Source organism: Arabidopsis lyrata (assembly GCF_000004255.2).
Source record: "Arabidopsis lyrata subsp. lyrata unplaced genomic scaffold ARALYscaffold_8, whole genome shotgun sequence".
Lineage (NCBI taxonomy): Eukaryota > Viridiplantae > Streptophyta > Magnoliopsida > Brassicales > Brassicaceae > Arabidopsis > Arabidopsis lyrata.
The window spans coordinates 22,561,133-22,587,013 of NW_003302548.1; the positions used below are offsets into that span (position 1 = coordinate 22,561,133).

General features: G+C 34.4%; 5 protein-coding genes across 6 annotated transcripts; 3 read left to right on the forward strand and 2 right to left on the reverse strand.

Moving 5' to 3' along the window:
* Positions 1 to 375: 375 nt before the first annotated feature.
* Positions 376 to 2,170, forward strand: LOC9302801 (50S ribosomal protein L25). Its single transcript, XM_002865000.2, has 3 exons — positions 376 to 913; positions 1,031 to 1,160; positions 1,721 to 2,170. Exons 1-3 carry the CDS (start codon positions 536 to 538, stop codon positions 1,948 to 1,950), a joined length of 738 nt encoding a protein of 245 aa, XP_002865046.1. The 5' UTR covers positions 376 to 535; the 3' UTR covers positions 1,951 to 2,170.
* Positions 2,171 to 4,050: 1,880 nt separating this feature from the next.
* LOC9301122 (mitogen-activated protein kinase kinase kinase 5) lies at positions 4,051 to 7,797 on the forward strand. 2 transcript variants are annotated; one of them, XM_021033761.1, is made up of 11 exons: positions 4,051 to 4,731; positions 4,816 to 5,478; positions 5,575 to 5,662; positions 5,751 to 5,813; positions 5,909 to 6,072; positions 6,179 to 6,254; positions 6,389 to 6,448; positions 6,534 to 6,659; positions 6,755 to 6,982; positions 7,070 to 7,149; positions 7,280 to 7,797. In XM_021033761.1, the coding sequence occupies exons 1-11, from the start codon at positions 4,289 to 4,291 to the stop codon at positions 7,356 to 7,358; spliced, it is 2,070 nt and encodes a 689-aa protein (XP_020889420.1). In that variant the 5' UTR covers positions 4,051 to 4,288; the 3' UTR covers positions 7,359 to 7,797. The 2 variants fall into 2 exon arrangements, with proteins under 2 accessions (XP_020889420.1, XP_020889415.1); XM_021033756.1 differs by having other exon boundaries at positions 7,309 to 7,797.
* A 2,211-nt stretch (positions 7,798 to 10,008) lies between these two features.
* On the forward strand, positions 10,009 to 12,792 carry LOC9301123 (zinc finger CCCH domain-containing protein 62). The gene is made up of 10 exons (XM_002865002.2): positions 10,009 to 10,210; positions 10,290 to 10,414; positions 10,488 to 10,605; positions 10,693 to 10,754; positions 10,824 to 10,875; positions 10,963 to 11,068; positions 11,185 to 11,283; positions 11,375 to 11,489; positions 11,589 to 12,476; positions 12,559 to 12,792. Exons 1-9 carry the CDS (start codon positions 10,098 to 10,100, stop codon positions 12,461 to 12,463), a joined length of 1,665 nt encoding a protein of 554 aa, XP_002865048.1. The 5' UTR covers positions 10,009 to 10,097; the 3' UTR covers positions 12,464 to 12,476; positions 12,559 to 12,792.
* Positions 12,544 to 14,355, reverse strand: LOC9302802 (putative F-box protein At5g66830). Its single transcript, XM_002866684.2, is given in 4 exon segments — positions 12,544 to 12,607; positions 12,883 to 13,219; positions 13,222 to 13,466; positions 14,327 to 14,355. Coding segments are annotated over 4 exon segments (675 nt in total).
* LOC9302803 lies at positions 14,336 to 16,629 on the reverse strand. Its single transcript, XM_002866685.2, has 2 exons — positions 16,358 to 16,629; positions 14,336 to 15,918 (listed from the first exon to the last, which is right to left on the reverse strand). The coding sequence occupies exons 1-2, from the start codon at positions 16,423 to 16,425 to the stop codon at positions 14,409 to 14,411; spliced, it is 1,578 nt and encodes a 525-aa protein (XP_002866731.1). The 5' UTR covers positions 16,426 to 16,629; the 3' UTR covers positions 14,336 to 14,408.
* Between the last annotated feature and the right edge of the window lie 9,252 nt (positions 16,630 to 25,881).

The window sequence follows — 25,881 nt, forward strand, 5'->3', positions numbered from 1 at the left end:
ATAGAGGGTTGAAGTCACGTAAAGAAACGTACGTATAAAAATAAAGTAATAATGGTTGGTAAGAAAATAAGTCAAAATTAAATAATCAGAGGAGGTATATGGAGTATATGGACATTTGCATCTTTGGCCTATGGACGTGTATACTATAAGCTTAGCGTGTGAGCAACTGCATACTGATACGGCTTTGAAAATTCATAACCAAGACAATGAAAGAATGTTGTTATCACGAAAAAGACAAAAAGCACGACCAAAATTTTCGTGATCATATCTTAATCGACCATCATTTTGTGTAGTTATGTATATTACTGGATAACAAGCAAATTTCGATTAAGATAAATAAAAAACGAACTCTTGTATTTTACTAATAAACAAAAAAAAAAACGAAACAAGGATAAAATAAGACTATGGGCCAATAAAGCCCAATGCTAAATTTGTTTATAGTCCATAGAAAGCCCACAGAGCTTAAACCCTGCCAACGTCTGAACTTTGAAGGAAACAAACCCTAACGTCACATCGAACTCTAAACCACACTGAGATGGCGAAATGGTGGCGTGGCCTGAGATCCGTGGCTAATCTGCCGGCGTCTTCATTCGGTGGATCGATTCGGCGTATTCATCAGTATCAGACGATCCAGGCGATTCCACGTGAAGCTACGGGTCGAGGAGTATCGGCTCGGGATCGGACGATTGGCCGGATTCCCGCCGTGGTTTTCCCGCAATCGCTTCTTGAGACTGACGCTTCGAAGCGAGGCGTTTCGAGGAAGCAGCTATTGACGGCGGATAACAAGCAGATTAAGTCTATTATTGACTCTGTTGGTCTCCCATTTTTCTGTTCGACCACTTTCCAGCTTCAGATCCGAGCTGGTCAGGGTTCGTCGACGCTTGTTGAATCGGGTCGAGTACTTCCTCTTAAGGTATTGCTAGTTTCACTCATTTCGATTTCAATCGCGATCGTATCATGAATTTAGTAAAATACAGATGTTGTGAGTGAATTTGGTGATGGGATTAGTATGGTTTGGTGTTTCTGTTAGATTCATAGAGACGAAGAAAATGGAAAGATACTTAATTTAGTATTCGTATGGGCTGATGATGGAGAGAAGTTGAAGGTTGATGTTCCTGTTGTTTTCAATGGATTGGATAATTGTCCTGGTCTCAAGAAAGGTAACGATTTCGTCCTTTTGTTCGCATTACTTGCATTTTTTTCAGCTAGTGTCACATGTTGTGCTTACTGAGAAATCATGTGAGAACTGATAGGAATGTCGTGTATTGGTCTTGATACTGGTGTTAAGATCTCTTTTTCGACTGATGATAACTTTGCAGATCGGTTTTGTCTTTATTTTTGCTTCGCTAATGGCTAGTGCTCATGTGCTTCTGTTTTATTGCTATCCACCCGTTCTTATGATCGAGCTAAGCCTTGTAAAGAGAAATCTGTCACTTCTATCTGATAGTAAAGTTTACACTTCCAACGGTAAAGGACTTACGAAACCAGATATTTGATACGTTTGTGGTTTTTCTCATTGGTGTAGAGCAAAATTTCACTTTTTTCACATTGGGGAATAGACTAGTTTCATGAGTGTTCTTGATTTAAATCATTTTAGCGACGAAAATTGGATTGTTTACCATTGCCTGATATTTATAAGCTCATTGTTTTTGACAATAACTGTTAGTCTTCTGTTTTGCTATTTCGTTCTTTTAATCTGATTGTCTGTTACTCTGACCAGGGGGAAACCTACGGTCAATCCGAAGCACTCTGAAACTACTAGGGCCAGCGGAACACATTCCATCTAAAATCGAAGTAGATGTGAGCGAACTCGACATTGAAGACAAAGTGTTATTGCAAGACGTTGTATTTCATCCATCACTAAAGCTACTGAGCAAGAATGAAACCATGCCTGTGTGTAAGATTGTCGCCACTAGCCCGGTGAAAGAACCAGAAGCTGTTCAAGCATAAAATAAGTCCCTTGAAAAGGGTAATGTAATGTCTCTCTGAAGTTTCTGTTCCATAAAAGAAATGTCATTTGTAGAAGCAGATTTTTAGAATAACCCTTGTTGTACAAACCCTTTAAGTGGAAGAACAATAAACCCTCTAGTTGCTTTTGGGTTTTTGATCCGACTCGAATTGCTGATCAAATATTTGTCTTTTTTGCATCGTTATGTATGTTGTTACTTCACTAATATCCAATTAAATGGATTTAGATTAGCTGATAATACTAGTGAACAAAACTCTTCTCGTAATTGAATGGGTCGTACTTAATACTACAATAAGAGCCAAGGACTTGGTCCATAACAGTGGTAACTGGAACTAAGAATGACACGTGCCGTTTGTTGTGATCAGAAAAATTGGCCACGTATACTTTGGTTTAATTTGACCGTTGACTTGTTTGTGGAATCTTGCCAATAATGTAGTTGACCCAGATTAGTTCGGAATCTTCCCTCGCTTGAACTCGAAATTTCCATTTCTTTGTTTTTTCCTCCTTTTTTTCTTTATTAGTTTCTTTTTTTTTTGTGTGGGAAATTCGTAAATAGTCGTCGTTACAAATTCATGACCGAATATGTTTCATTTAGATTGTTTATCTATTTCTTTTCATTCGTATGATTGTTTTTACATACAGTATGTGAAATCGAATTCATATGGAATATCAAATTCACGGTTGTATCCAAAAAACATTTTACATACGAATTTATTATGTTCGGATAGATCTCCGTTTTAGGAATAAATGAATCTTCCAGCTACTTTTTCTAGCTTTGACTGGTATATACGTGACTTTTACTTAGTATTAAAGATTGTAATTCTGTTGCATTGAATGGAGTTTGTCTTTGAACTCTAGACCAAAAATTGGAAAATATCTTTGAACGGAAGCATCCAGCGACTTGCGTATTACCGGATCAGATTAGAAATCGTAAAAGTAGCTACAGCGACAATTATTTGAAATAGTATACTATAAAGTGAAATAAATAAAAAGTTTGTTGACAAAAAACAATATAGAAAAGTGACTTAACTAAACTAATGACTAGGGTTAAGTTGATCTAAACCAGGTTAAAGTTTTAGTCAATGCCTCGAGATCCGTACAGTACGGTTTTACATTGGAGTCGGCTTTACGTTTGTCTATTAGAGAGATTGACATTTTCTGGCATCTTTTTCTTAATAATTCCGTTCACATCATAGACTTTAGTATATTTTTGTGGTAAAAGTTTTGCAGACTTAGCTCCATTTGTTGTGTGTAATGTTTTTATGTAAATGAAGAAACAATCTAATGATATAATAATGTGGGTGATGGAGTAGGTTCATGTCAAAAGAGGAACTACAAATTAATACTAGTAGCCAATCTAGTAATTGGATATTTTTTGTTTGTTTTAAAATGATATGTTTTCATCATGTGGGTGTCTGCTTTAGCTAAAAAAATCTAGACTCATATTCATGTTTTCACAGTATATTCATTACATTAATCTGCAGTTATATCGTATATTTTTTTTTACGGTAAATTATACTAAATTATAATGTCAAATGCAATTCAATCTTAATAACACGTGTCATTAGTCTGAACCAATATCTTATCTTCTAACAATCCAAACCTCAATAACACGAGTTATCTGAGCCAATATCTTATCTTTAGAGTATTAAAAAATAACCACACAAATTTTAAAACAAATAAAAAAATTAATATAGAGATAAAAACTAAAAAAGTGAATAATGTTTATAGTAAAATATATATATCTACATAAAAGTTTAATAAATTAGAAATTACCACATATATTCTAGTTTTCATATATACCACTCACAAAATAGTTTAATTCAGATAATTTTCTAAATAAATTTTAAAACTAATATGCGAATTTTAAGTTCAGACCTACAAATTACTAAGTCAAATGATTTTTTTTTTTTAATATAGTTTTACTGTGATGAAAATGAAAAAGACAAGAAAAAGCCGTTGCAAACCGTGTCACGAAATCACAGACTAAACCCGTAAACCGCCTCTCAAGTTTATCATGCTCTTCTAGATTTTATTAATTTTTGTGCGAAAGATAAATTTCCCAAAATAAAAGAAAATAATAAGTAAATAATCATTTATTCATCCTTCTCTTCGTTATAATTTTTTTTTCTGGTGTTTATTTTGTGTGTTTTTGTTATTTCTGTTAAATCCGTTGGGTTCTTTCCATGGATCCTCATCGTCATCGCCACCATCTCCGTCTTTCTTCTTGTGCTCGATTCTAATTCACGTAAGAGAGAAATAAATAAAAAGGATTCATGTTCAGATCTTCTTCTATGAGCATACCATGATTCTCTCGCTATGCGTTGGCTTCCGCAAATCTCGTTCTCGTCTCCTTCTTCTTCTCCATCTTCTTCTCTAAAACCCGTGGCTTCTTACTCTGAATCTGCAGATCCAGATCGTAATCAGGATCGGGATCGATTTCATCGCCGCTTGTTTCGTTTTAACCGCGGCAGGCTCACCCGTCAGAGGAAGCTTCGTCACTTGACGGATGACGATGTTTTGTTGGGAGAACGTCGTGCTTCTACGTCTTCCTCCACCTTCGATTCCGGTTTGACTCGCTCTCCCAGCGCTTTCACCGCCGTTCCTCGCTCTCCTTCTGCCGTTCCCTTACCGTTACCTCTCCCGTTACCGGAGGTCGCCGGGAATCGTAATGCCGGAAACGGTAGAGGATTGGATGAGAGAGATCGAGATCCCGAGAGAGTTATTGCTGATCGCACCTCTTCTGGTCCTCCTCTCACCAGGTAGATTTCAATTCCATTCTCAATTAGGGTTTGGAGATTTTTTTTTAATCCCAATTCGAATGTGTTTGTTTATGTGATATTCAGCGTCAATGGTGGCTTTGCCCGTGACTCGAGGAAAGCTACAGAGAATTCGTCATATCAAGATTTTAGTCCGAGAAACAGAAATGGTTATTGGGTGAACATTCCAACCATGAGTGCACCAACGAGTCCGTACATGAGTCCTGTGCCTAGTCCACAAAGGAAGAGTACTGGACAAGATTTGCCTTTTTTTTATTTGCCTCCTAAAAGCAATCAAGCTTGGTCAGCTCCAGATATGCCACTTGATACCTCTGGACTTCCTCCTCCTGCCTTTTATGATATTACTGCCTTTAGTACCGATAATTCTCCTATCCATAGTCCACAACCCCGAAGTCCCCGCAGACAGATCAGAAGCCCACAACCTAGCAGACCATCTTCACCGTTGCATTCCATTCTATCCCCTGATAGCTCAGCTCCACCACGGGATAGTGTTTCCTCACCCTTGCATCCGAGGTTGTCTACTGATGTTACGAATGGGCGACGTGATAGCTGCAATGTTCATCCTTTGCCTCTCCCTCCTGGAGCTGCTTGTCCCTCTTCCTCAGCTGCTTCTCTTCCATCCCCGCAGGCTCCTCTCAAACTGGACTCATTCCCGATGAATTCCCAGTGGAAGAAAGGGAAGCTAATAGGTCGTGGTACTTTTGGAAGTGTTTACGTTGCAAGCAACAGGTAGTTTTTTCTCTCGTGGTATCTTTCCTACAGTTGTTGAGTGCCAAGATGCTTTTTCTTTTTGTTAGTTCATCCTGAGTTGTTTGTCATTTGCAGCGAAACTGGAGCATTGTGTGCGATGAAAGAAGTTGAGCTATTTCCTGATGACCCGAAATCCGCCGAGTGTATAAAGCAATTAGAGCAGGTAACCTCCAGGAGAGACAATGCTCTCAATCACCGCTGTGTTTAGTTGTTCGTTTGTTCTATCTCATACCTTTTTTATTTTATTTCAGGAGATCAAACTTCTAAGTAACCTTCAACATCCAAACATTGTGCAGTATTTTGGTAGTGAGACAGTGAGTATATCCTCTCTTTACATATATATAATCTACCTACCCAATGCAGTGTGGCTGAAAATCCATTGAGGAATTCTTTGATTGTGCATGTACAGGTAGAAGATCGTTTCTTTATATACCTGGAATATGTTCACCCGGGTTCAATAAACAAATATATCCGTGATCATTGCGGTACCATGACAGAATCTGTTGTTCGCAATTTTACTCGTCACATTTTGTCTGGGCTGGCTTATTTGCACAATAAAAAGACGGTCCATAGGTTAAGTCACAATATTACCGTAATCATTCTTGTTGAATTTGGTTTCACTTTTCAGACGTTGAATCTTGAGCATATTGGTTTCCCTATTTTTGTTAATGTTCATCAGGGATATCAAAGGTGCTAATCTCCTTGTTGATGCTTCTGGGGTTGTCAAGCTTGCTGACTTCGGCATGGCTAAACACGTGAGTTCGATATCCTGTCTAGTATCATTATTGCTTATTGTCTTCTTAAGTGATCAGTCGAATGTGAATATCATGGTCGTCTTTGTTTAATTTCCGTTTTATAATATAATAAAGTTGCAATTTATATTCTTCAGCTTACCGGGCAAAGAGCTGATCTCTCGTTAAAGGGAAGCCCGTACTGGATGGCACCAGAGGTGGTCATTGTTCTATGATCTTTGAAATACACTAGACTCTATAAACCCTAAATAGACACACTAATATATTCGTTTACTCACACAGCTCATGCAAGCTGTGATGCAAAAAGATAGCAACCCGGATCTCGCTTTTGCTGTTGATATATGGAGTTTAGGATGTACAATCATTGAGATGTTCACTGGAAAGCCTCCTTGGAGTGAGTTTGAAGGGGTAAGCATACACATGTCTTATACTAAAGAGAGTTTTTTCTTTTTCTTTCTCCGGATATCTAAAAAGCTCTTTGTATCAACTTTACCTTATCATAGGCTGCAGCTATGTTCAAGGTCATGAGAGATAGCCCACCAATACCTGAATCAATGTCACCTGAGGGTAAAGACTTTCTGAGATTATGCTTCCAGAGAAACCCAGCTGAGCGACCAACAGCATCTATGTTGCTAGAACACCGGTTCCTAAAGAACTCTCTGCAACCAACCTCACCAAGCAACAACGATGTCTCGAATTGCTCCCAGTTATTTAACGGGATGAACATAACGGTAAGCAAAACCTCGATACAAGCGTGAATTTCTCTCATGGACCGACCTATGTCATTAATAACAAATTTCTCCCCCCTCCATTGACAGGAACCAAGCAGTAGAAGAGAGAAGCCAAATTTCAAACTAGACCAGGTCCCGCGAGCTAGAAACGTGACATCCTCAGAGAGGTAATCAATCGTCCATCCAAGTTACATTGGCATTAAGTTTTGTTTTTGAACCTGAAACATGTTTGTGAAACCTGTGTTCTTGTTTTTGCCTCTGTGGTGTTTGTTTTTGTTTGTGCTTGGCTTTCTACAGCTTCTTCACACGTACTTCTTTTTCTCCAGTGAAAGTGGGCAACAGCAGCAGCAACAACAGTACCGGTCTCCCGATCTAACAGGAACCACCGTGAACCGTCTGTCTCCTCGATCCACTCTCGAGGCAATTCCAAGCCCGTCTCCTTCCCAACGACCTAAGCCCAGCACTGACAGGAGAAGAACCTGCGTCTCTTCAGATCACCTATGATTTGCAGCTCGAGAGGTTAACCACTAGAAGCTACTTGTATACGTATTCTTGTACACGTAAGTGTATGTCAATGTACGTATTTAGAGTTTGGGGTCGTGAGGGGAATACAATTGGGGTGAATGAAAATTATGTGGGTGGTAGAAGAATTGTGTCTGTAAAATTTATAATCCAATGTTGAATCGATAGAAGAAGCTTTTTTTTGCTTGAGAGAGTTGTGTATAAATTATTTTTAACGACGTCTTGTGTACATTTGGTTTCGGGTCTGTATCATTTTTAGATTTAGATCCATCTTTAAAAAATTAATCCCTGCACTCATTTTCTCTTGATTTATGATGTAGTTAATATGGAAGCTCCTCCTGGATTTTACTAGTTGGTTGCATATAAAAATTACTACAAATTACTCCTTTACATTTTAAACTGACGTATAAAGTACGATTAAATATAATTAAAAAACTTGATTGGAATTGGATTCAAAAACTGGATAAATCTTGTAAATCTATATATACAATGGGAGACTGGGAGACTTGTCTCTCCTTTTAAGGTATCTACATTACCATCCATGTCATGATAATTTTTTTTTGTGGGCTCTACATATCTTATTTACTACAACAAAATATTAAAACTAAAATCAATTCACACTATTTTTCATTAAATAAAAACAATAATTTACAAAAAAAAATTAAATATTAACAAAAACGAAAAAATTAAATATGGAACACAAAATATATAAATTCTGAATGGAGATTGAATAAATATAAAATTAGATAATTATATCTTAACATATAATAAGTAGATATATTTAAATAGTTAGGGATATCAAAAAATTTATTTTATATTTTAATGGTACAACAATCATTTTTAATAGTTACAATTATTAAGTAGATTAAAGAAAATAAAAGTAAAAAATATATAAAAATTATAGGTTTTTACTTAAAATAAAAAATAATTCATTTTTGAAAATACACATTTAAATTTTGAGAATATGTGTGTTAATGTTAAAATATCAATTCATGATACCAATTAGAAAATGAGAAAGATTGATCAGTACATATTATTATTTATAATTATAATTTACTAATTTTTTCTAAATTAAGTTTTTTTTTTTAAAAACAAATGAATATCTGAAAAATAAAAAATAATTATTACTCAATGTTTAGGAAATTAACATAGATTGAAAAAATAAGAAGGTGATTTGAAATCTATATATATAATGGGGAGATTTGTCTCTCCTCTTAAGGTGTCCACATCACCATTCATGTCATAATATTTTTTTTTTGTGGGCTCCACATATCTTATTTACTACAACAAAATTTTAAAACTAAAATCAATTCACACAATATTATTATTTTTCATTAAATAAAAACAATAATTTACAAAAAAAAAATATTAACAAAAACGAAAAAATTAAATATGGAACACAAAATATATAAATTCTGAATGGAGATTGAATAAATATAAAATTAGATAATTATATCTTAACATATAATAAGTAGATATATTTACATTACCAAAAAAAAATAAGTAGATATATTTAAATAGTTAGGGATATAAAAAAATTTATTTTATATTTTAATGGTACAACAATCATTTTTAATAGTTACAATTATTAAGTAGATTAAAGAAAATAAGAGTAAAAAATATATAAAAATTATAGGTTTTTACTTAAAATAAAAAATAATTCATTTTTGAAAATACACATTTAAATTTTGAGAATATATGTGTTAATGTTAAAATATCAATTCATGATACCAATTAGAAAATGAGAAGGATTGATCAGTACATATTATTATTTATAATTATAATTTACTAATTTTTTCTAAATTAAGTTTTTTTAAAAAAACAAATGAATATCTGAAAAATAAAAAATAATTATTACTCAATGATTAGGAATTAACATAGATTGAAAAAATAAGAAGGTGATTTGAAAAAAAAAAAAAAAAACTATCATAAACATCACAAATAAAAATAAAATAATCTAATCGAATAATAAAAATATCTAATAATAATATTTGAGGATAAATAGAAGAGTTTTTAATCAGAAATAATAAGAAGGATTTTAGTTTTAAAAAAATAAACATATTTTAAAATTAGAATTAGGAGTTCGTATGTTACATTTTTAGGAAAATCAACATTAAGAATATTATCCAGCATCAAAATATACGTCAAATTATATATGTGAAAAGAAAATTTTGTATTTTTCAAACGGTCAAGATAAACTGTAAAAGTTGAGGCTGAAATCCGATGTTTGTGAATAGGCATGAGTCCATATATCAGATTTGTCATCTATAAAACACTTTTACATGCACCAAACGATAAAGAGAGAAATTGTAGTGAAATGTGAGAAATTTTTTACTACTTTGAAAAGATAATGCACATGAATAAAGTAAAATTTTTAAAAATTTAAATGATTCAATATTCAAAGATTCGCATTAATAAACGTTTTAAAGTAAAATCCCGCGCAACGCGCGGGTACGCAATTAGTACTTAAAACTAGAAAGTCTAAAAGTGTGTAAAACACACCCACTATCAAATAAAAGGAAATTCCGAAAATAATCAGAGAGCCGTTTGATATTTATTTTGAATCGTCGTCATTCCTCTGAACAGATCCCTAATGTCGGAGGAGAAGGTAATCATTGATCTCTGTAGCTCGGAAGAAGATGTTTCCGGTGATGAGAATAACTATGACGAAACGGAAGAAGAAGCCGAAGAAGATACGAATTCAAGGTCGGTTCCATTGCTTATAATATAATCTTAAATCATTTTTTGGGGCTATCTAATCGATTTTGAGTTTTATTTGAATCAGTGAGGATGATAGCGATTGGAGCCACGATCATGATTATGATGCTACGGAGTCAGATGTTGAAGCTGACGAGACCGGGGAGAAAGACGATGATGATGAGGACGACAAAGTCACTCGCCTCCTCACAGGTTAGGGTTTCTTTTTTCCCCTCTTTCTCAAATTCTTTGATTGAGTCATGAACACTCGGTTTCTTGTTTGTAGCCGGAAGCGATTTGAAATCTGTGAATGTGAAAGAGTGCAAAGCATATCTGAGAAAGCATGGTCTAAGATTATCTGGCACCAAACCAGTTTGTATTGACAGAATTGTTGAGCATTGGAGGTATATTTGACTTCTGGCTTGCCTCTAATAGTATCTCTGTCTTCTTATGATGGGAATTCTAAAGTATACTTTTTATCTTCTTCACAGGATTAAAGATGGAAGTGGAGAAGCAGTGTATCCAAGAGCATCCTTTGCTATCAATTGTAAAGGTAATATTACTGTTTTTGATATGCTACATTTTGTTTGGCAGAGTTTGATCGTCCCAGAAATTGGTGCAGGTGATGTCTGCAAAGGAGATATTGTTTTGTTTACACAGAAGGTTCACCACAAGTAATATCTTCTTTATCAACTCATGCTTCTTGTTACTGCTTTACTTCTATCACTTTTTTGATTCGTGTTGATCTTGGGGTTGAATAGGTATGAAAAGATGAAAAGGAGTGGAAATATTATGGGGAGAAGAACTGTCGCTGGCCAGGTTGTTAAAGAAAGCTATGGTACTGCTAAACAACAACACACTTTCACTGTAAGTCTCACCTCATATGTTGGTTGATCATCATTATATTGTCTCATCTTGTTGCCTGCTTTCTTCTAACTTCCACTGTGATGAACTAACTATCTGGTTTTGTTTCTTTACCAAAGATTGAAGTGCTCTGGTGTGAGGGGACACAGAAATTGCCACCTTTGTATCCATTACTAGTCAAAGGACGAAATCTTTATAGGTTAATGACCTTGAGGCAGGTGAGTTTTCTTTTCTATTTTTTCATATTCAGTCATGAGTCTTGCCGGTTTGCATATGCTTATCACTTGGTTGCTCCATTTCTTATTCAAGCGATGGCCGAATGAAGAAGACAGAGTCAAAGTTCTTAACGAAAAGCATAACCGTGGTGCCGCAGCAAGAAAGGTTATGAGAGAAAGGAAAATTAAGTCAGGCTATGTACTAAAAGGTGAGAGATGCTTTAGTCTTCTTTGTTATAGCCTTCTAGTTGTGTTTATATTTATCTATGAGAGATTTCTTTTAGTGATCTTTCTCTGTCTGTAACCAGATGGAAGACTTCAAAAGCCTGGTCATGTGAAGAAGCCTTGTCAAGTAAAGACAAGAAAAAACGAGAAAGATGAGAATCTAACCCAGAGGCTTAGACAAAACGCTCCAGCTAATCATTCACTTGTTGCTTTTCCAAACCAAAATCCTTCACAGGGCCATAAGAATCCAACACAGTTGAGAAATATGAATCCCCCTCATTCATATGCTCCTCGTTCACACGCACCTCCTACATATGCTCCTCGACCACATGCTCCTCTTACATACGCTCCTATCAATTCACATCTTCCTCGTCCAAACATTCCTCCTTACCACCCCTATACTTATCCAACACAACAAAACCAAACAAACCAAAGACCACCACCTGCCTCCTATACTTATCCAACACAGCAAAACCAAAGGCCACCACCTGCCTCCTATACTTATCCAACACAGCAAAACCAAACAAACCAAAGACCACCACCTGCCTCCTATACTTATTCAACACAGCAAAACCAAACAAACCAAAGACCACCACCAGCTTTCTACAACAGAAGACCTGCCTCTAATGCCCTGCAGGGACAAGCATCATTCAACCCACATGCCAATACACACGCTGTGCCGATTACTCATCAGAGGAGACCATACCAGAACCACCATGTCGGATCGAACAGTGGCTACAACCTCGGAGTGAGGGACTTGGATCACTTCTCGCATATGATGATAAGCCACAGAGCAGAAGGAGACACATACAGGCAGAGTGAGGTCTCTCAAGGACCATACATGAACCATCAGACCTACCATTCCAACTTCAGTAGTGGCTACAACCATGGGGCAAGGGACTTGTACATGGTAAACCACGGAAGAGAAGGAGACAATCTCAGACCAAATTATCGATAACACAAAGTACCTTGTGAGTAATAATATCTTTCATCATCATACAAACTTGGTACAGGTCTCTTTTGCAAGTAAACTTACTTTTACACATTTTTCAGGTTCTCAGGCCATAGGAAAGCGTCCTGATCATCGGTTCTCAATCCTTGTCTGTGATTCGTAAAAAAGCTTTCTAGGCTCATGATTCTCTTGATCATCCGATTCTATTTTGTACATGAGTGTGATTCTTGCCTTCACTCATCTTGGGGGTCCTCAAAGGTTATTTACCTTGTAATCAGGGATGGTGTTCTTGGCTTAATTATTACTCTATATGGTAAGAATGTTTGTTGGCTTTATTCTTTATTTCTTTATTACTCAACCCTCACAAGAATATTACCAAATGTTGCAATAATTAATAATAAGAATACGTACATGAAAAAAAAAACAAGTTACTGAAGAATCATTCTCGTTTGAAACATGGCAAGAACCATCGGGATCTAGAGCGGGGAAAGGAAGAGGAAACACATCGGTGCGGTTGTTCAACCGTGTTGGAATCGAGGTCGAATATGAAGATTTCGTTTTTGTCATATTGATCTTGAAAATAAGGAGTAGGATTGGAGAAGTAGATGGAATTGGCCTTGATCCCTTGCATGTCCTTGGCGAGCACTGTGATACCCAAATCCAAAAGAATGGCCTCGTCTCGCAAAGAAACAAGTTTCTCCCACTTGTTGTTCCCTACCATCTTGTCGATTTTAAATTTCCAGATCTTGGAAAAACTCGGACCACCATATTATCCTTCCGGTGACTCAACTGGTCATTCACTGGAAATCCAGGAAGTCTCATAAAACCACCTCCTCCTCCTCGTGGTTTTAAGCACTCACTAACGCAAGTTGTGAAAACTTTGACCGGAATATCTCCAGAGAAATCGAAGATCTTGAGTTTATAATAGTTGAGACAGTAAAGTTTATGATCCTTAAAAACCATGCTAAAACACTCTTCGATACCTGGAATTTGTTTCCAGGCTTTCAGGCTGTAAATAGTAAGGTAGCGATAGTTGCTCACGTTTTGAGGTCATCGCAAGCTCTCTGCTTGTGTTTACATGTTTAATATATAATATAATATAAGACCATCTCTAACAATTAGATACTTTTTGAATTTTTCAAACAAAAAATATATTAATATTTTAATTATATAATTATTTTCTAATCACAAATATAAAACTAAACTAATAAACAAAAAACAAGTGGTCTAATGGCTTCTCAGAGTTTTTCTTTTTTCTCTTTTCTCTTTTTTCCTTTTCATTTTTTTTTATAATAGAAAGTTTTTCAATGAGAAACCATTAATGGAGATGTTCTAAATATCACGATTTTGTTTCTTTTCCATTACATTAGTTGTCTTCTATTTCTACTCTTTAAAATAACAAAGGTTTTTTTTTTCCTCATAAAAACTGCAATCTCACAAGAAAAAAATAGAGACAATGTATGTTATACTCGATTTTTGGAGGATGCAGGTGGGTGCTGAGTATATTTTTTTTTTGTTATTTTTTTTTTATATTTCCATAAGTGTCTAAATTGGATTGGCATGTAGGTTTCTCGGATTAGCGTTTATCATAAAAGAAACAAAATACATGTATTTGATAGAGATGAGTATGAGAGGGTCCTCAGAACTTGTTAGCAAACTCTCATACCAAGTTTGCAAAAGTATGTTGTTTTACCTTCAGAATCGGATAATCATAAAACCTCTAATCAGAGTGATCGATGAATGGTCGGTAGACGCAACCAAATTCATAATCATAGTAGGTCGGTATTTCTTCTTTATGCTTGCTTCATTATTTATTTTAATGTTGCTTGTGTTATATCTTATCCTAACTAATGGAATGGCTTGATGAACCTGCTCATAAAGCCTAATGGGCCTCGCATTATTATATAAAATATTTTTTGTTTTTTTTTTGTTTTTATTCTTTATTTCTTTATCAGTCCCATTGGTTGCAGAAACTTACAAATCTGGTATGAGAGTCTGCAAACAAGTTATGAGGACCCTTATTAACAAAGAAACTCTCACACTCCTCTCCATCAAAGCTTGAGCTTTTACCTTCTCTCACTTCCTTGAACTTATCCATCAAATGAAGCCCCGTCAAGTGATATCCCCAAATATCAAAGTACATATACTCTTTCGCTTTATCTTCTTTCACCCCGGTTCTTGATTTCGCACTAGGAGCTCTCACATTTGGAGCCAGTGAGCTTTGCTGTATAATCTTTGACTTAACCCCTGAAACCGGAAATGTTGTTGAGTGCGATAGAACCGGTTTAGGAGGGTTTACGGGCTTCGTTGTGGCTTGAGTAGTAGTAGGTGGCTCTGGTGATATTGGAGACCTAGGAGTTGAGTTTCCGATGTGACTGCTTGAAACATTTGTGTACTCGGGTGTTAATCTGTTGATTCCTCCTTTCTTTTTTTTCCTGTTACGGCGTCTCTTCTTGTCTATCGCAGTCTTTACAGTGAGATTAACATCTTCTGATGATTCTTCATGGGAAGACGAAACAGAAGAAGCAACTGGCTTTATGCTCTTGGGAACCTCATCGAACACTTGGAGGCTTTCTTTGCTTATGGATCTTAGCACATAATTCATTGCAGGGGAGATTGTGATCGTACAAGGTTTCTCCACTTCTCTCAACTCCATGTGGTTGCGATGGTTTCCCTTATTGTTCTCCTCGATGAAGTGATCATTGAAGCAAAATATCAAAATGAGTAGAGCAGCAGCAATAAGAACCGCAATTGAGAATTTCTTTGTTCGCACCCAAAAGACCGGTTTTTTGCAGAGATTAAGCATCAAAACAGGTGCGGTCGCCTTCATAGGTACTGCAAAAACAACAACTCCATATGCCCAAGAGAGTTCAGTTTGGTAGAAATAGAGAAACTTGATGGAATACCTTGGTTCTAATGAAAATCCTTCACACTGATGGTTCACCACAAAACAATTTCTTCCACACTGTTTTCCCGAAACTGTAGTAATACTTAACTCCCTTGTGATCTTCTTAGTATAGAGTTCATTCGACATAGGCTCGTAACAAGTGTCTCCTCTGTGAAAGAATCCAGTAAATGACCGAAACTCGAAGATGTGGACATGCTTAAGAGATAGCCACATAACACCAAATAGATTTTTTCTGATCAGAACAGAGCTACTCCGTGATTCTTTAGGACAAGGCAACCCAAAAAAGGGTACAAATGGATCATACCGATTCTTTGATCCTAAAGCTGGAAGGAAACAAAACAACTCTGAATTGGGACAAACATTCTGGTATGTCTTTTGGATTGTTATACTCTCAGAATCTTCACCATTAATAAAGCCTTGAAACTCCTTAGCAGCAGAACCATTGTTGTAGCCATATTCAGCTAAGTTATGCAATGTATTAACTGATGAAAGTAATAGACATGAGAGAAGGAGAAGACAATGAAAAGCCTTTGATGAACCAAATGATGCTCCTCTGTTAACACATAAACAAAAACACATAAGAGAGGTTTAACAAACAATGAAATATATATATATATATTTAAGTAATTTGGGGATTCACAAACTACTTAAAAAAGCTATAAACATTCTAGAAAACAAAATATCACCCAAAAATGAACCAAATGAAAATTTGACTAGTACCCAAAAAGAGAATCTCATTTGAAGAAATCAGAAGTAAGAAATAGTTCTATAAACAGAAAAAAAAGACAAAGAGTAAGGAACTATTCCTATTGATAACGAAAGGCGAAACTTGAATTAAAATATCGAACTAAAACCCAGAACAAGTAAGTGATAGAAGAAGCAAAGTAGTAGAAAAGATTCAAACTTGATGTTAAAAATTAAAACTTTCGTGAAAAATCGAAGAACCCATCATCCAAAAATAAAGTGAGGATGAAAGAAGAAAAAGGATTTACCCAAAATGGAAGAAAAAGGAAGGAGGCGTAATCGCTAGAGTTTTTCGCTCCATGTCTGAAAAGAACATCGAATCATCTAGAACTTATCGTCTGAAATTTAGGATTTTTTTTTTAACTATGTAAGATTTAGTAAACAAAAGGAAAAAGGAAGCGATTTTTTTGGGGACGAGAGAGCAACGCCACCTGAAGTGAAAGGGAGGCTGAGGACCACCAATAGACGGAAAATTTAAGGAGAGGAATAAGATGACATAGACATCCTTTCAAATTACTTATTTACCCCTTTCTTATATGCTAAGTGTTAATTCTTTGGGTTGAGTCCTTTTGTAATTATTATTGAGCCGTTTTCTTTTCACTTTTTTCAAATGGCATTTAGCCATTTACATATTGATATTTTAACACAATTTTTTTGCCTTTGCAATTGAATTTCTACTTTATTTTGTTTTACGTATATTTTTCATTGAATATATTTCTAAGTGGTGAAATTTGTACCTTGATTGATTATAGCTATAATTTAACATATATAAAAGCTTATAATTTTTAAAAGATATTAACTAATTGGCCGCCCTGACCTAAAGTGGGTAAAGATCAAATTTTAGGCATCAAATTTTCTTCAAAATTTTAGGACAGCAATTTCTAATTTTGATCATTGAATCGTTTTCTACCTCTACATCTTGGAATCGTCATTTTATTTTTTTGGAGAATCCGCTGAGTTATTTAATAAACAACATAGGCCGATTGGACTATTAGGTTTGTAATTGTTTTAAATGAGAAAGAACTTTTTGATTTGGTAATTTATTGAAGTGTGATTCTTGCTATCGGTTCAATATGGTTTCCATAATTTTAGTGATACGTTTAAAATTGTATCTTGTCAAGATTTTACTCCAAAATCGGAATTACACATGTTTGGGTTGCGAGACGAGTCACGAGTGTGTTGGACTTTTGTGTGCATACGACAAAACCCGGTACGGCCAGGTACAGTTCCGAACGGTTACCTCATTAACGGAGTTAATAACGGGGAATCTCGAAGTCTAACGGCGTTTACTTCATCTAAGAGATTCCTCTCGACGTGTTGCCCATATTGCTACGATTCGCGGTTCTAGGACCCATGAAAATGTCACATCTTGGATGATCGGACGGCTGCGAATTAAGTGGACCATATTATATAGTTATAAAAATTTCATAAGATGAAGACACATTTTTTTTCTTTTCAATATAAGCAAAGATTCTCATAATTAATTACATGCGCCAACCGAACCATTAAACCATGTATTAGACAGCGACTAATATTCTAGACCCCATCTTACAAGTCTCGTCATTCAGAATCAAGCCACTATTTACAGTTTAAAGTTTTGTTTTTCCTGTATTCATTTGGTCTAATATTAGATATCATACAAACAATGTTAAAATTTGTTTAAATTAGGAATGGATAATGGTTATTGTATACGAGTTAATTAAATAAATTAAACAAATACGAAGTTTATGAAATGAAAGTAGAGAGTAAACTACAGAGTTGTATTATTATTATTATGATATATATAAGTGAAGGTCTTGAAGGATGTATGTAAGAAAAAAAACCAAAAAAGTGAAGGATGTATGAATGGGTTTCGATTATACCTTTAGTGGGCTTAGCTTTTTTCTTAATCACAAATAATGGGCTTAACTAGAAGCTCATAATGATGGAAAGTTAGCGGGCCTTCACTTTTTAGTACCGCCCAAAAAAAAAGTATTTGTTCTTTCAGTTGTCGAGTGTCAAAGAATCGGTTATGAGTTATGGTTAGCATGCCTTTCACCTCTAGGCTCTAGTTACACGTTTTTTTTTTTTTTTTTAAATCAGAATTAAGTTAAAAAGTTTAATATTTTTTCTTTGGATTTCAATATAGAAAATCTGTTACAATATCTCAAATTGGACTAAGCTTGACCAAGAAAGGTTTTGCTTTTTCCAGGAACAAAAACGAGAGATTAAATCGTTTGAACTAATTTACGAAGTCCAAGAGGAACACTCGCACCCTTAACCCTACCAACACCATTGCCTATGTCTAGGTTTAAATGAGAGTGAGTGCATATGTGATAAAAAAAAAAAAAAAGATAAAAAAAAAGCAATGTAAATATGTGCTTGGCTATCCTAAACGGTTTAAGTGGCAAGAAAATATATAAGTTTCGGAGATTAGTTTGGTTTCCGTCTAGGATCATTTTGACCCAAAAAATCTAGCACTTGGGGAAATTCCGCACCTATAAACTTGAAACTGAGACATGAGCCTATTTTTGCAACAAATTTGCCAATTAAGAAGTACAACCAGAAATACTAGTTTTATATAGAATCAACGTAGAAGAAGCATCAAGGATGGGAAGCTGTTTGTTTTGCATAAATAATTAAGAAGATTTGAAAAGGAAATTTGGAAAATATTTTATTTAATATTTTCGGTACAAATTTATTTTTTTGAATTACTTAAAGGTTCTGGACCTAGGCCCATATCTTTCCTTGGGCCACCAACCAGAACATTTTATATGGTCCTCTCTCAAATGTCATTAAAATCGATAACTTTTAAATTTTGCATAAAAATCTTTACCAGTTGAGTTATATTGACATTTATTTGATTCTAGTTACAAATTACTCCCTCTGTTCCTAGTTATTTGATGTTTTGGGTTTTTTACTTGTTCCACCAAGATTGATGTTTTATAAAAACATCATTATTATTTCTGTTTGTGACCAATAGTAGAAGGAGGAAAGTAAAACTAATATTATTAAACTAACAAAATAATAATTAAAAAATATAAAAGTTACTTTTTCTTAATTTGTGTGTAAAACTAAAACATCATTGTTTTAGGAACAGAGGGAGTACATATTATTAAAAGATCGAGCCAGCTTTTGTCACACGTGTGGAGTAAGTATATGCAGATTTCAGCCAACTTTTGCTTTCTACATCACTCACTCAACTCCAAAGTGCTCACCAACCTCATGATTCACAGATTTTTTATATTGGTTGTAGAGATTGACACATTTACTATATTCTGGTTTTAGATTTTACGGAATGTTGTTTATCCGTAATTTTTTTTTCCCCTTAAATTTGAATTCTATATATATATATATATAACAAGGACCATTATTAAGAAGATTCGAACCATAATCTCTTAAGTCTTAACATTAGTGAGCACTATAGATTGGTTACTTATGTAATACTTGAGTTATTTTAGCAAGTTTCTTTCTTGCATTTAGGTTAAAGGTAATTCCATCTCCGTATATGACTTTTTATTTTAGCAAGCCTAATTAAAAACATAAATACCAGACGTATAGTTGCTACGAATAATAATTTGATTATATGTACAAGATATTTTGAATACACTTTAACCAATAATTGAAAAAAAATTTGAAAAGAAAAGAGAAACAAATTAAGCTTGGGACACTATGCAAGTGGGTAAATATTTTTAATTATTTAGGTTTTAATGGATCAGTGGCCAATGCCGGGGCTGTTTCCCGGAGTTGTTGGCCGGAACTCATCAACGCCGTATTCTTCTTTGCCAATGCCACTATTCACCGAGCCGCCACCTGTTCTCAAGCCACTGGCTCCTCCGTGTACTTTGAGAGTGCCGTTCTTGATTGACTTTCTAAGGGTCCTCAAGTGTCTTGCCTCCGTTGGTATGATTTCATGGCACACAATTATGGCAATAATAAGAAGATATATGCAAATATTCAAGAACACAGCTTTTGCCATTGATGATGATTGAGTTTTTTTAGTACAAAAATGTCAAGAATTAAGTCAAAAATAATAGTAAGAAGTCTCTCTATTTGTTAAAAAAAAAAAAGAGTCTCTCTCTTTTTCTTTATGTTCTATTGGGGTTTAAGTGAGAAATGTAAGTGTCTTTAAGCTTGTATAAGAATCTATAAATAGTAGTCAAGAAATGTTATATGAAGAGTCTTGAATCTTAAAAGGTTTAAGGAATTATCTTGGGTTTGAGGGTGTCTGTCTATATATAGGCTCCCAAGTAACATGGGAACCGTAGTTAGGCTTATGGGTTTATCACATATTTTAATTATATGTTTCCTTCCAGAAAAGTTTAAAATAAAGTATAATGTCCAATTGAAAACAAATATAGCAATTAATTTCTATTGATATATATATGGTTGTTGTGAATTGGGAAGCTTCTCAGATGAGCTAAAAGGTTCACAACCACCACTTCACATCTGCGCCTAGTTGTCTATATTCCCTTTGCTTCCTTACCAGTTACCCTTTATTATATAGGAAAAATGTCATTTAAATCGTCACTTTGCCATTTGTGGAGGTTCAAAGCATGAACTTTGAGTCTGGTGCTTTTAATCCTCAATTTCTAGTTGACTTTCAATTTAATCTCTAACTTTCATTGACGAAGCCGATTGAGGCACGTCTTTAACTGGACAAACGGAGGATTAAGACGCTGTTATCTGTCCGTCTAATATATCCGTTAATAAGCGAAACGACGTCGTTTAATCAAATGAAAACTCCCAAATTCGATTAAGCTCGAACCCTAGAATACCAAATCGAAATTAGAAATACAAAATCGAAGATTCTCTCTCGTTTTCTTCTCTAATCTCGATTTCTTCTCAAATCTCGATCTCATCTCTATTCCTCAAGATCTGTTATCTCGATTCCGATGAGTTCTAGCTCTGAGACATCGATAGTACTCGCTGCCCGTGGAGTGCCTTCAAAGTGTGTGTGTGGGTTAGGTGTAAGGATCTTGAGGTCGAAAACTCAACACAACTATCTTGAAATCTTGATTAGAGAAGAAAACGAGAGAGAATCTTCGATTTTGTATTTCTAATTCGATTTGGTATTCTAGGGTTCGAGCTTAATCGAATTTGGGGGTTTTCATTTGATTAAACGACATCGTTTAGCTTATTAACGGATATATTAGACGGACAGATAACAACGTCGTTAATCCTCCGTTTGTCCAGTTAAAGACGTGCCTCAATCGGCATCGTCAACGAAAGTTAGAGATTAAATTGAAAGTCAACTAGAAATTGAGGATTAAAAGCACCAGCAGAGCCGGCCCTAACCTAAAGCAAGTAAAGCCCTTGCTTTAGGCATCAAACAATATATCTATTATTAAAGGGATTCAATTTTCGTAAATGTACCTTAGCCTAGTGGTTAATTCCGTTCGGTAAACTTGTGAGGTCACAGGTTCGATTCTCAAGCATGAAATTTTGCGATTTTTTTTTTTAAATGGGCTTAATTTTATTTTTTGCTTTAGGCATTAAAATCTATTGGGCCGGCCCTGAGCACCAGACTCAAAGTTCATGCTTTAAACCTCCACAAATGGCAAAGTGACGATTTAAATGACATTTTTCCCCTTATTATATACATATAGGTACACTTAGAAAAGTACAATTAATATTTACTACGATTATTTTAAGATACGGGTTACCATCTTATTTTTGCAAAAACAAAAATTGGATTTAAATTGTTGCAAAATAAAGATAAACGGTGTAGGTGAATCCATGATCTAACTTGGCAAAGGAAAAAAAAAATAGCATTTTTTTTTGGTTTTAAGCTAACAAACACAGTACGTGAGAATATAAACACAGTGACAAAACTGTTTAATATTACAAGAGCTTGGCGCAACTAAGATGTTCCTTTAGACCCAAAAAGAGGAAAAATTGGAGTAGCAAAAGAAGTGCAAATGATACGATATTACGATGTGATATGAAAACTTGTGGAAGAATCATTGACTTAGAATAGAGTTTGGCTTGGCTTCCTTCTGTTTCAGGCGAGCAACATGTTGGGAATTATATTGTTCATGATTGACGCATATACTTTGTTTGTGACATAGCTAAAACACATGTCCAATTTCTCTACTATACGCTTAGCCTTGTTCAAAAAAAAAAAATGAAGGTGCGTTCATCGCGTTCACGTAACGCCCCAAACATTAACAGCTTTAATTTAGTTTTCGATACAAATTGAAAAGAAAAAAAAAACTAATAAGTAATGTCGTAATCGTACGGTATTAATATAATCACACTTGACATATTAATGAACCGTACCTATGAGACCTACATATGTTAAAAGGCTGCTAATTAGGTACATGTTGATCGACAGCGAGAGCAGGCTTTAAGTACTCCAAGACCATTGGGTGGTTATTGTATTATCTCACTTTTGCATTCTTTTGATATTTAAATTACTATACTCGAGCATCAAGTTGCCCTTCAAACTCCTCAAGAGTTGCACCTTTTATGATTATCAAAATATATTAGTACCATGAAAAAGCTTTCATTGTAGTAACGCAAAAACAGAGTGTCCTTTGCCACTATTCCATATGCCCTAAGGCCAATATAGCTTGTGACCACTAATCATTAATTAAGGATTAAACCAAATATGGAAAATAGGTTAGTTGGCTCTTAGCTTTCAAATCAGCCCCAACCGTCAATTTAAAGATCTAGAGACTAGCATGATCTTTGCTCAGTCCCACCACCATGATTTAGACAAATTGATATTCCCGGACTTTGATTTCAATTTTAAATATATAATGTATTATTTTACTATTCTCACACTTGTTATAATAAATTTGAACAAATTAAAGACACAAGCTACAATACTAATACATACTATTTTGATCATAAATGTTTTTTGAGTTTTGAGCGTCGTGGATACAGTATTATATATCCGTTATCACCAAGTAGAAATAAAGATTACCATATAACTGGGGATGCAAGTTACTATGAAGTAAATATAGAATTTAATTTTATTCGAATTAACTATGAATTTATACATACAAATCTAGAGAATGTATTTGACAAAAAAAAAAAAAAATCTAGAGAATGACCAAAAAATGGGTGTAACTCCATGTTTTTTTTGTTTTAACTCCATGTTATGTTATTAACAACAAACCCTAATTGATCCATATACAGTTGCCGCTTTACCCTCTCCTTGGACTTCTATTTTGAACGTGATATAGATGTTTGATTTATAGTATCTTTTTTTTTTATCAAAATAAAGTTTGTGGTTGGTGGAACGAAACTGATGTTGCATGTCCAAAAAAATGCTTCGTTTCACATTGGTGTATTAAATTATATGAATGCGTCGATGGATATGTTCGTGTGATATATCAAGTTTTTATCAGTTATGAAATGTTTAAGTTTCTTACATAATTTATCAATTACAACTCTTATTATTAATCTGTGGAATTACACAATGGTAGAACCATTAATTATGTGAATCCACAAAAAAAAATTGATTAAAACATAATGTTATGGGTTAAGTTAGCAGTATATATTGTCGCTTTGATGAGTTTGATAAAAGGGTTTTGTGCAAAAAAAAACCTCTAAAAATGAAGAATAATCCTATGAAGTCCAAAATAATAGGCAATCTAATCCTTTTTCGTTATTTTCAAGTTTTTAAAATTGTGATTAATAATATATCAAATCGAAGCCCTCAAGACGACGAGTGCAATTCTACCTTTATAATTTTAAAAATCAAATGTATGTGATCGGGAAAACGTTTCAAATATATACATAAGGGCTATATTGTCTATTATTTTAGACTTCATAGGATTGTTCTGCATTTTTCGGTGATGGGGGTAAAGTTGCAAAAAATGGCAACTTTGAGGTTTTTTTTGCACAAAACCCTTGATAAAATCAAGATTATTATACTTTATTTAAAATCTTATATAACCAATCATTGTTAAATTAAATTAACTAATTACAGCTTATTTTAATCACAATGACAAAAAAAAACATCAAGCCTTAGCGAAGTTACGAGAAACAAAGCGATTCAATTAAAGTTCAAGACTTATCGATTACAAACAATTACGAAAAACACACCGTGAAGAAAACATAGAAACCATAGCTTAGCTAGTACACGTCGAACGCACCCACAACATCTTACTTTGTCATAAGTAAATGTCTAAGAACATTACCATAGCATCTTAGTTTGTCACAAAAACATACAGCTAGTGGCCAATTCCTGGACTGTTCCCGGGGTTGGTAGGCCGAAATGCATCCAAAGAATGATCTTCTGTCGTTAACTTGCTCGATAGATTCGAGTTGCGGACAGCAAATTTCTTAGAGATATTAGAGATTCCCGATGAATTCAAAGGTCGACCTTCAACGATGTGAGATTCTTGAATGAGAAACAGAACTATTAGTAGTAGTACTAAGCTACTCAAAGTGCATTTAGCCATAGCAGTTATGAGAGAGTGTTAAATGTTCAAGATTAAACGAAACGAATAAAAATAGCTTAGGGATATTGATTTATGAAGAATGAATGTGTGTATTAATGGCTTCAGCTCTAGATGGCTATTTATGGAGACGAAAAATGACTAGCTTGACCATGCATGTGAACCTCCAACAAACAAAGCAAATCAATTATTTATTTATAACATTTACGGTCAAAATAATCTAATAGTATTATATACGCATGGAAATAATTAGGAGTTTATTTATAATTTCCAAGCTTCTGGGAAGATTTGGTGAATGGAGTTTATATGCAAACATATAACGAAAAAAACATGGAACAAGAAAATGGTGTTGCTATAAAACTTTAGTCCATGAACGAAATTTACATATAACATATGCATGTATAATTGTATACCAAAAAAACACACACACACACAAAGTAACCATCCTTTGAGCTATGATATTTGTTTAATTATGTAGGGGAACTGGCCGGAGAAGTAACCAAAATTATTGATATAGGATAAAAACCTTTTCATTAACAAAAGTTAAATCGCTTGATCAACTGCATGCAACTAGGTATATGTAACAATTTATTAGAGATTGTATTCTTTTCTAAACTTGTATATATTTAAAATTTGCAAATTTTCCTCTTGAATCAACAGAATATCATTATAGGAAAAAAAGAGTATATGATGATTTCGGTGAATATTTGGACCGAATAATAAAATGCATATTCCTCGGACTCCATACTAGTTCAGACCAAATTGAGGTGAATGTGGTCATTCGTTAAAAAGTATAAGAAACAGGTGCACGTTTATTAGACTGTTATGATTCATGAAGCAGCTACGTCCTTTTAACTATATACAAATTTTATTTTATTTTGCTAAAGAACTATATACATTTTTAAAAGTTTCTTACATAATTTTGTTCATATTCTCAGGAGATCTCGTGATTCAGGATTTGACAATTGGCATAAAATATATAAGTGTTTGTGACTGCACATGCTTATGAATCTCTTGTTCCGGTGCTTTATGGCCAGGCCTATTGCTGTATGTATGCATATGTAGGCTAATTTTGCTGTAACTCTATTAAATAAATTATATAGTAATACTTCATGAGTTTGACATAATGTGCATATTATCATTTGATTTCTGTACGCAAATTTCAAAGATACCACAAATTTTTGAAATTCTAGAAAAAAGTTGTGGCATTTTTAGAAAATAAATAAAAACAAAAAGAGTATATTTTGACAACGAATTAAAACTCTTAATAAGTTTACTAAGAATTTTATTAAAAGATCAATTATTTCAAATGTTTGATTGAGTAAAAAATTACGTATCATCTTACCTACATCTAGATAGATGTAGACAAATGTCAAAAA

Excerpts from the sequence above, each read along its gene's own strand:
- LOC9302803 (XM_002866685.2), bottom strand. The coding sequence starts at position 16,425 with ATGTTCTTTTCAGACATGGAGCGAAAAACTCTAGCGATTACGCCTCCT. Across the intron at positions 15,919-16,357 it reads TCCTTTTTCTTCCATTTTGG|AGGAGCATCATTTGGTTCAT; the intron begins GTAAATCCTTTT and ends ATGTGTTAACAG.
- LOC9301123 (XM_002865002.2), top strand. The coding sequence starts at position 10,098 with ATGTCGGAGGAGAAGGTAATCATTGATCTCTGTAGCTCGGAAGAAGAT. Across the intron at positions 10,606-10,692 it reads AGAATTGTTGAGCATTGGAG|GATTAAAGATGGAAGTGGAG; the intron begins GTATATTTGACT and ends TCTTCTTCACAG. Across the intron at positions 11,284-11,374 it reads GGTTAATGACCTTGAGGCAG|CGATGGCCGAATGAAGAAGA; the intron begins GTGAGTTTTCTT and ends TTCTTATTCAAG.
- LOC9301122 (XM_021033756.1), top strand. The coding sequence starts at position 4,289 with ATGCGTTGGCTTCCGCAAATCTCGTTCTCGTCTCCTTCTTCTTCTCCA. Across the intron at positions 5,479-5,574 it reads GTTTACGTTGCAAGCAACAG|CGAAACTGGAGCATTGTGTG; the intron begins GTAGTTTTTTCT and ends TGTCATTTGCAG. Across the intron at positions 7,150-7,308 it reads AACGTGACATCCTCAGAGAG|TGAAAGTGGGCAACAGCAGC; the intron begins GTAATCAATCGT and ends CTTTTTCTCCAG.
- LOC9302801 (XM_002865000.2), top strand. The coding sequence starts at position 536 with ATGGCGAAATGGTGGCGTGGCCTGAGATCCGTGGCTAATCTGCCGGCG. Across the intron at positions 914-1,030 it reads GTCGAGTACTTCCTCTTAAG|ATTCATAGAGACGAAGAAAA; the intron begins GTATTGCTAGTT and ends TGTTTCTGTTAG. Across the intron at positions 1,161-1,720 it reads TTGTCCTGGTCTCAAGAAAG|GGGGAAACCTACGGTCAATC; the intron begins GTAACGATTTCG and ends TACTCTGACCAG.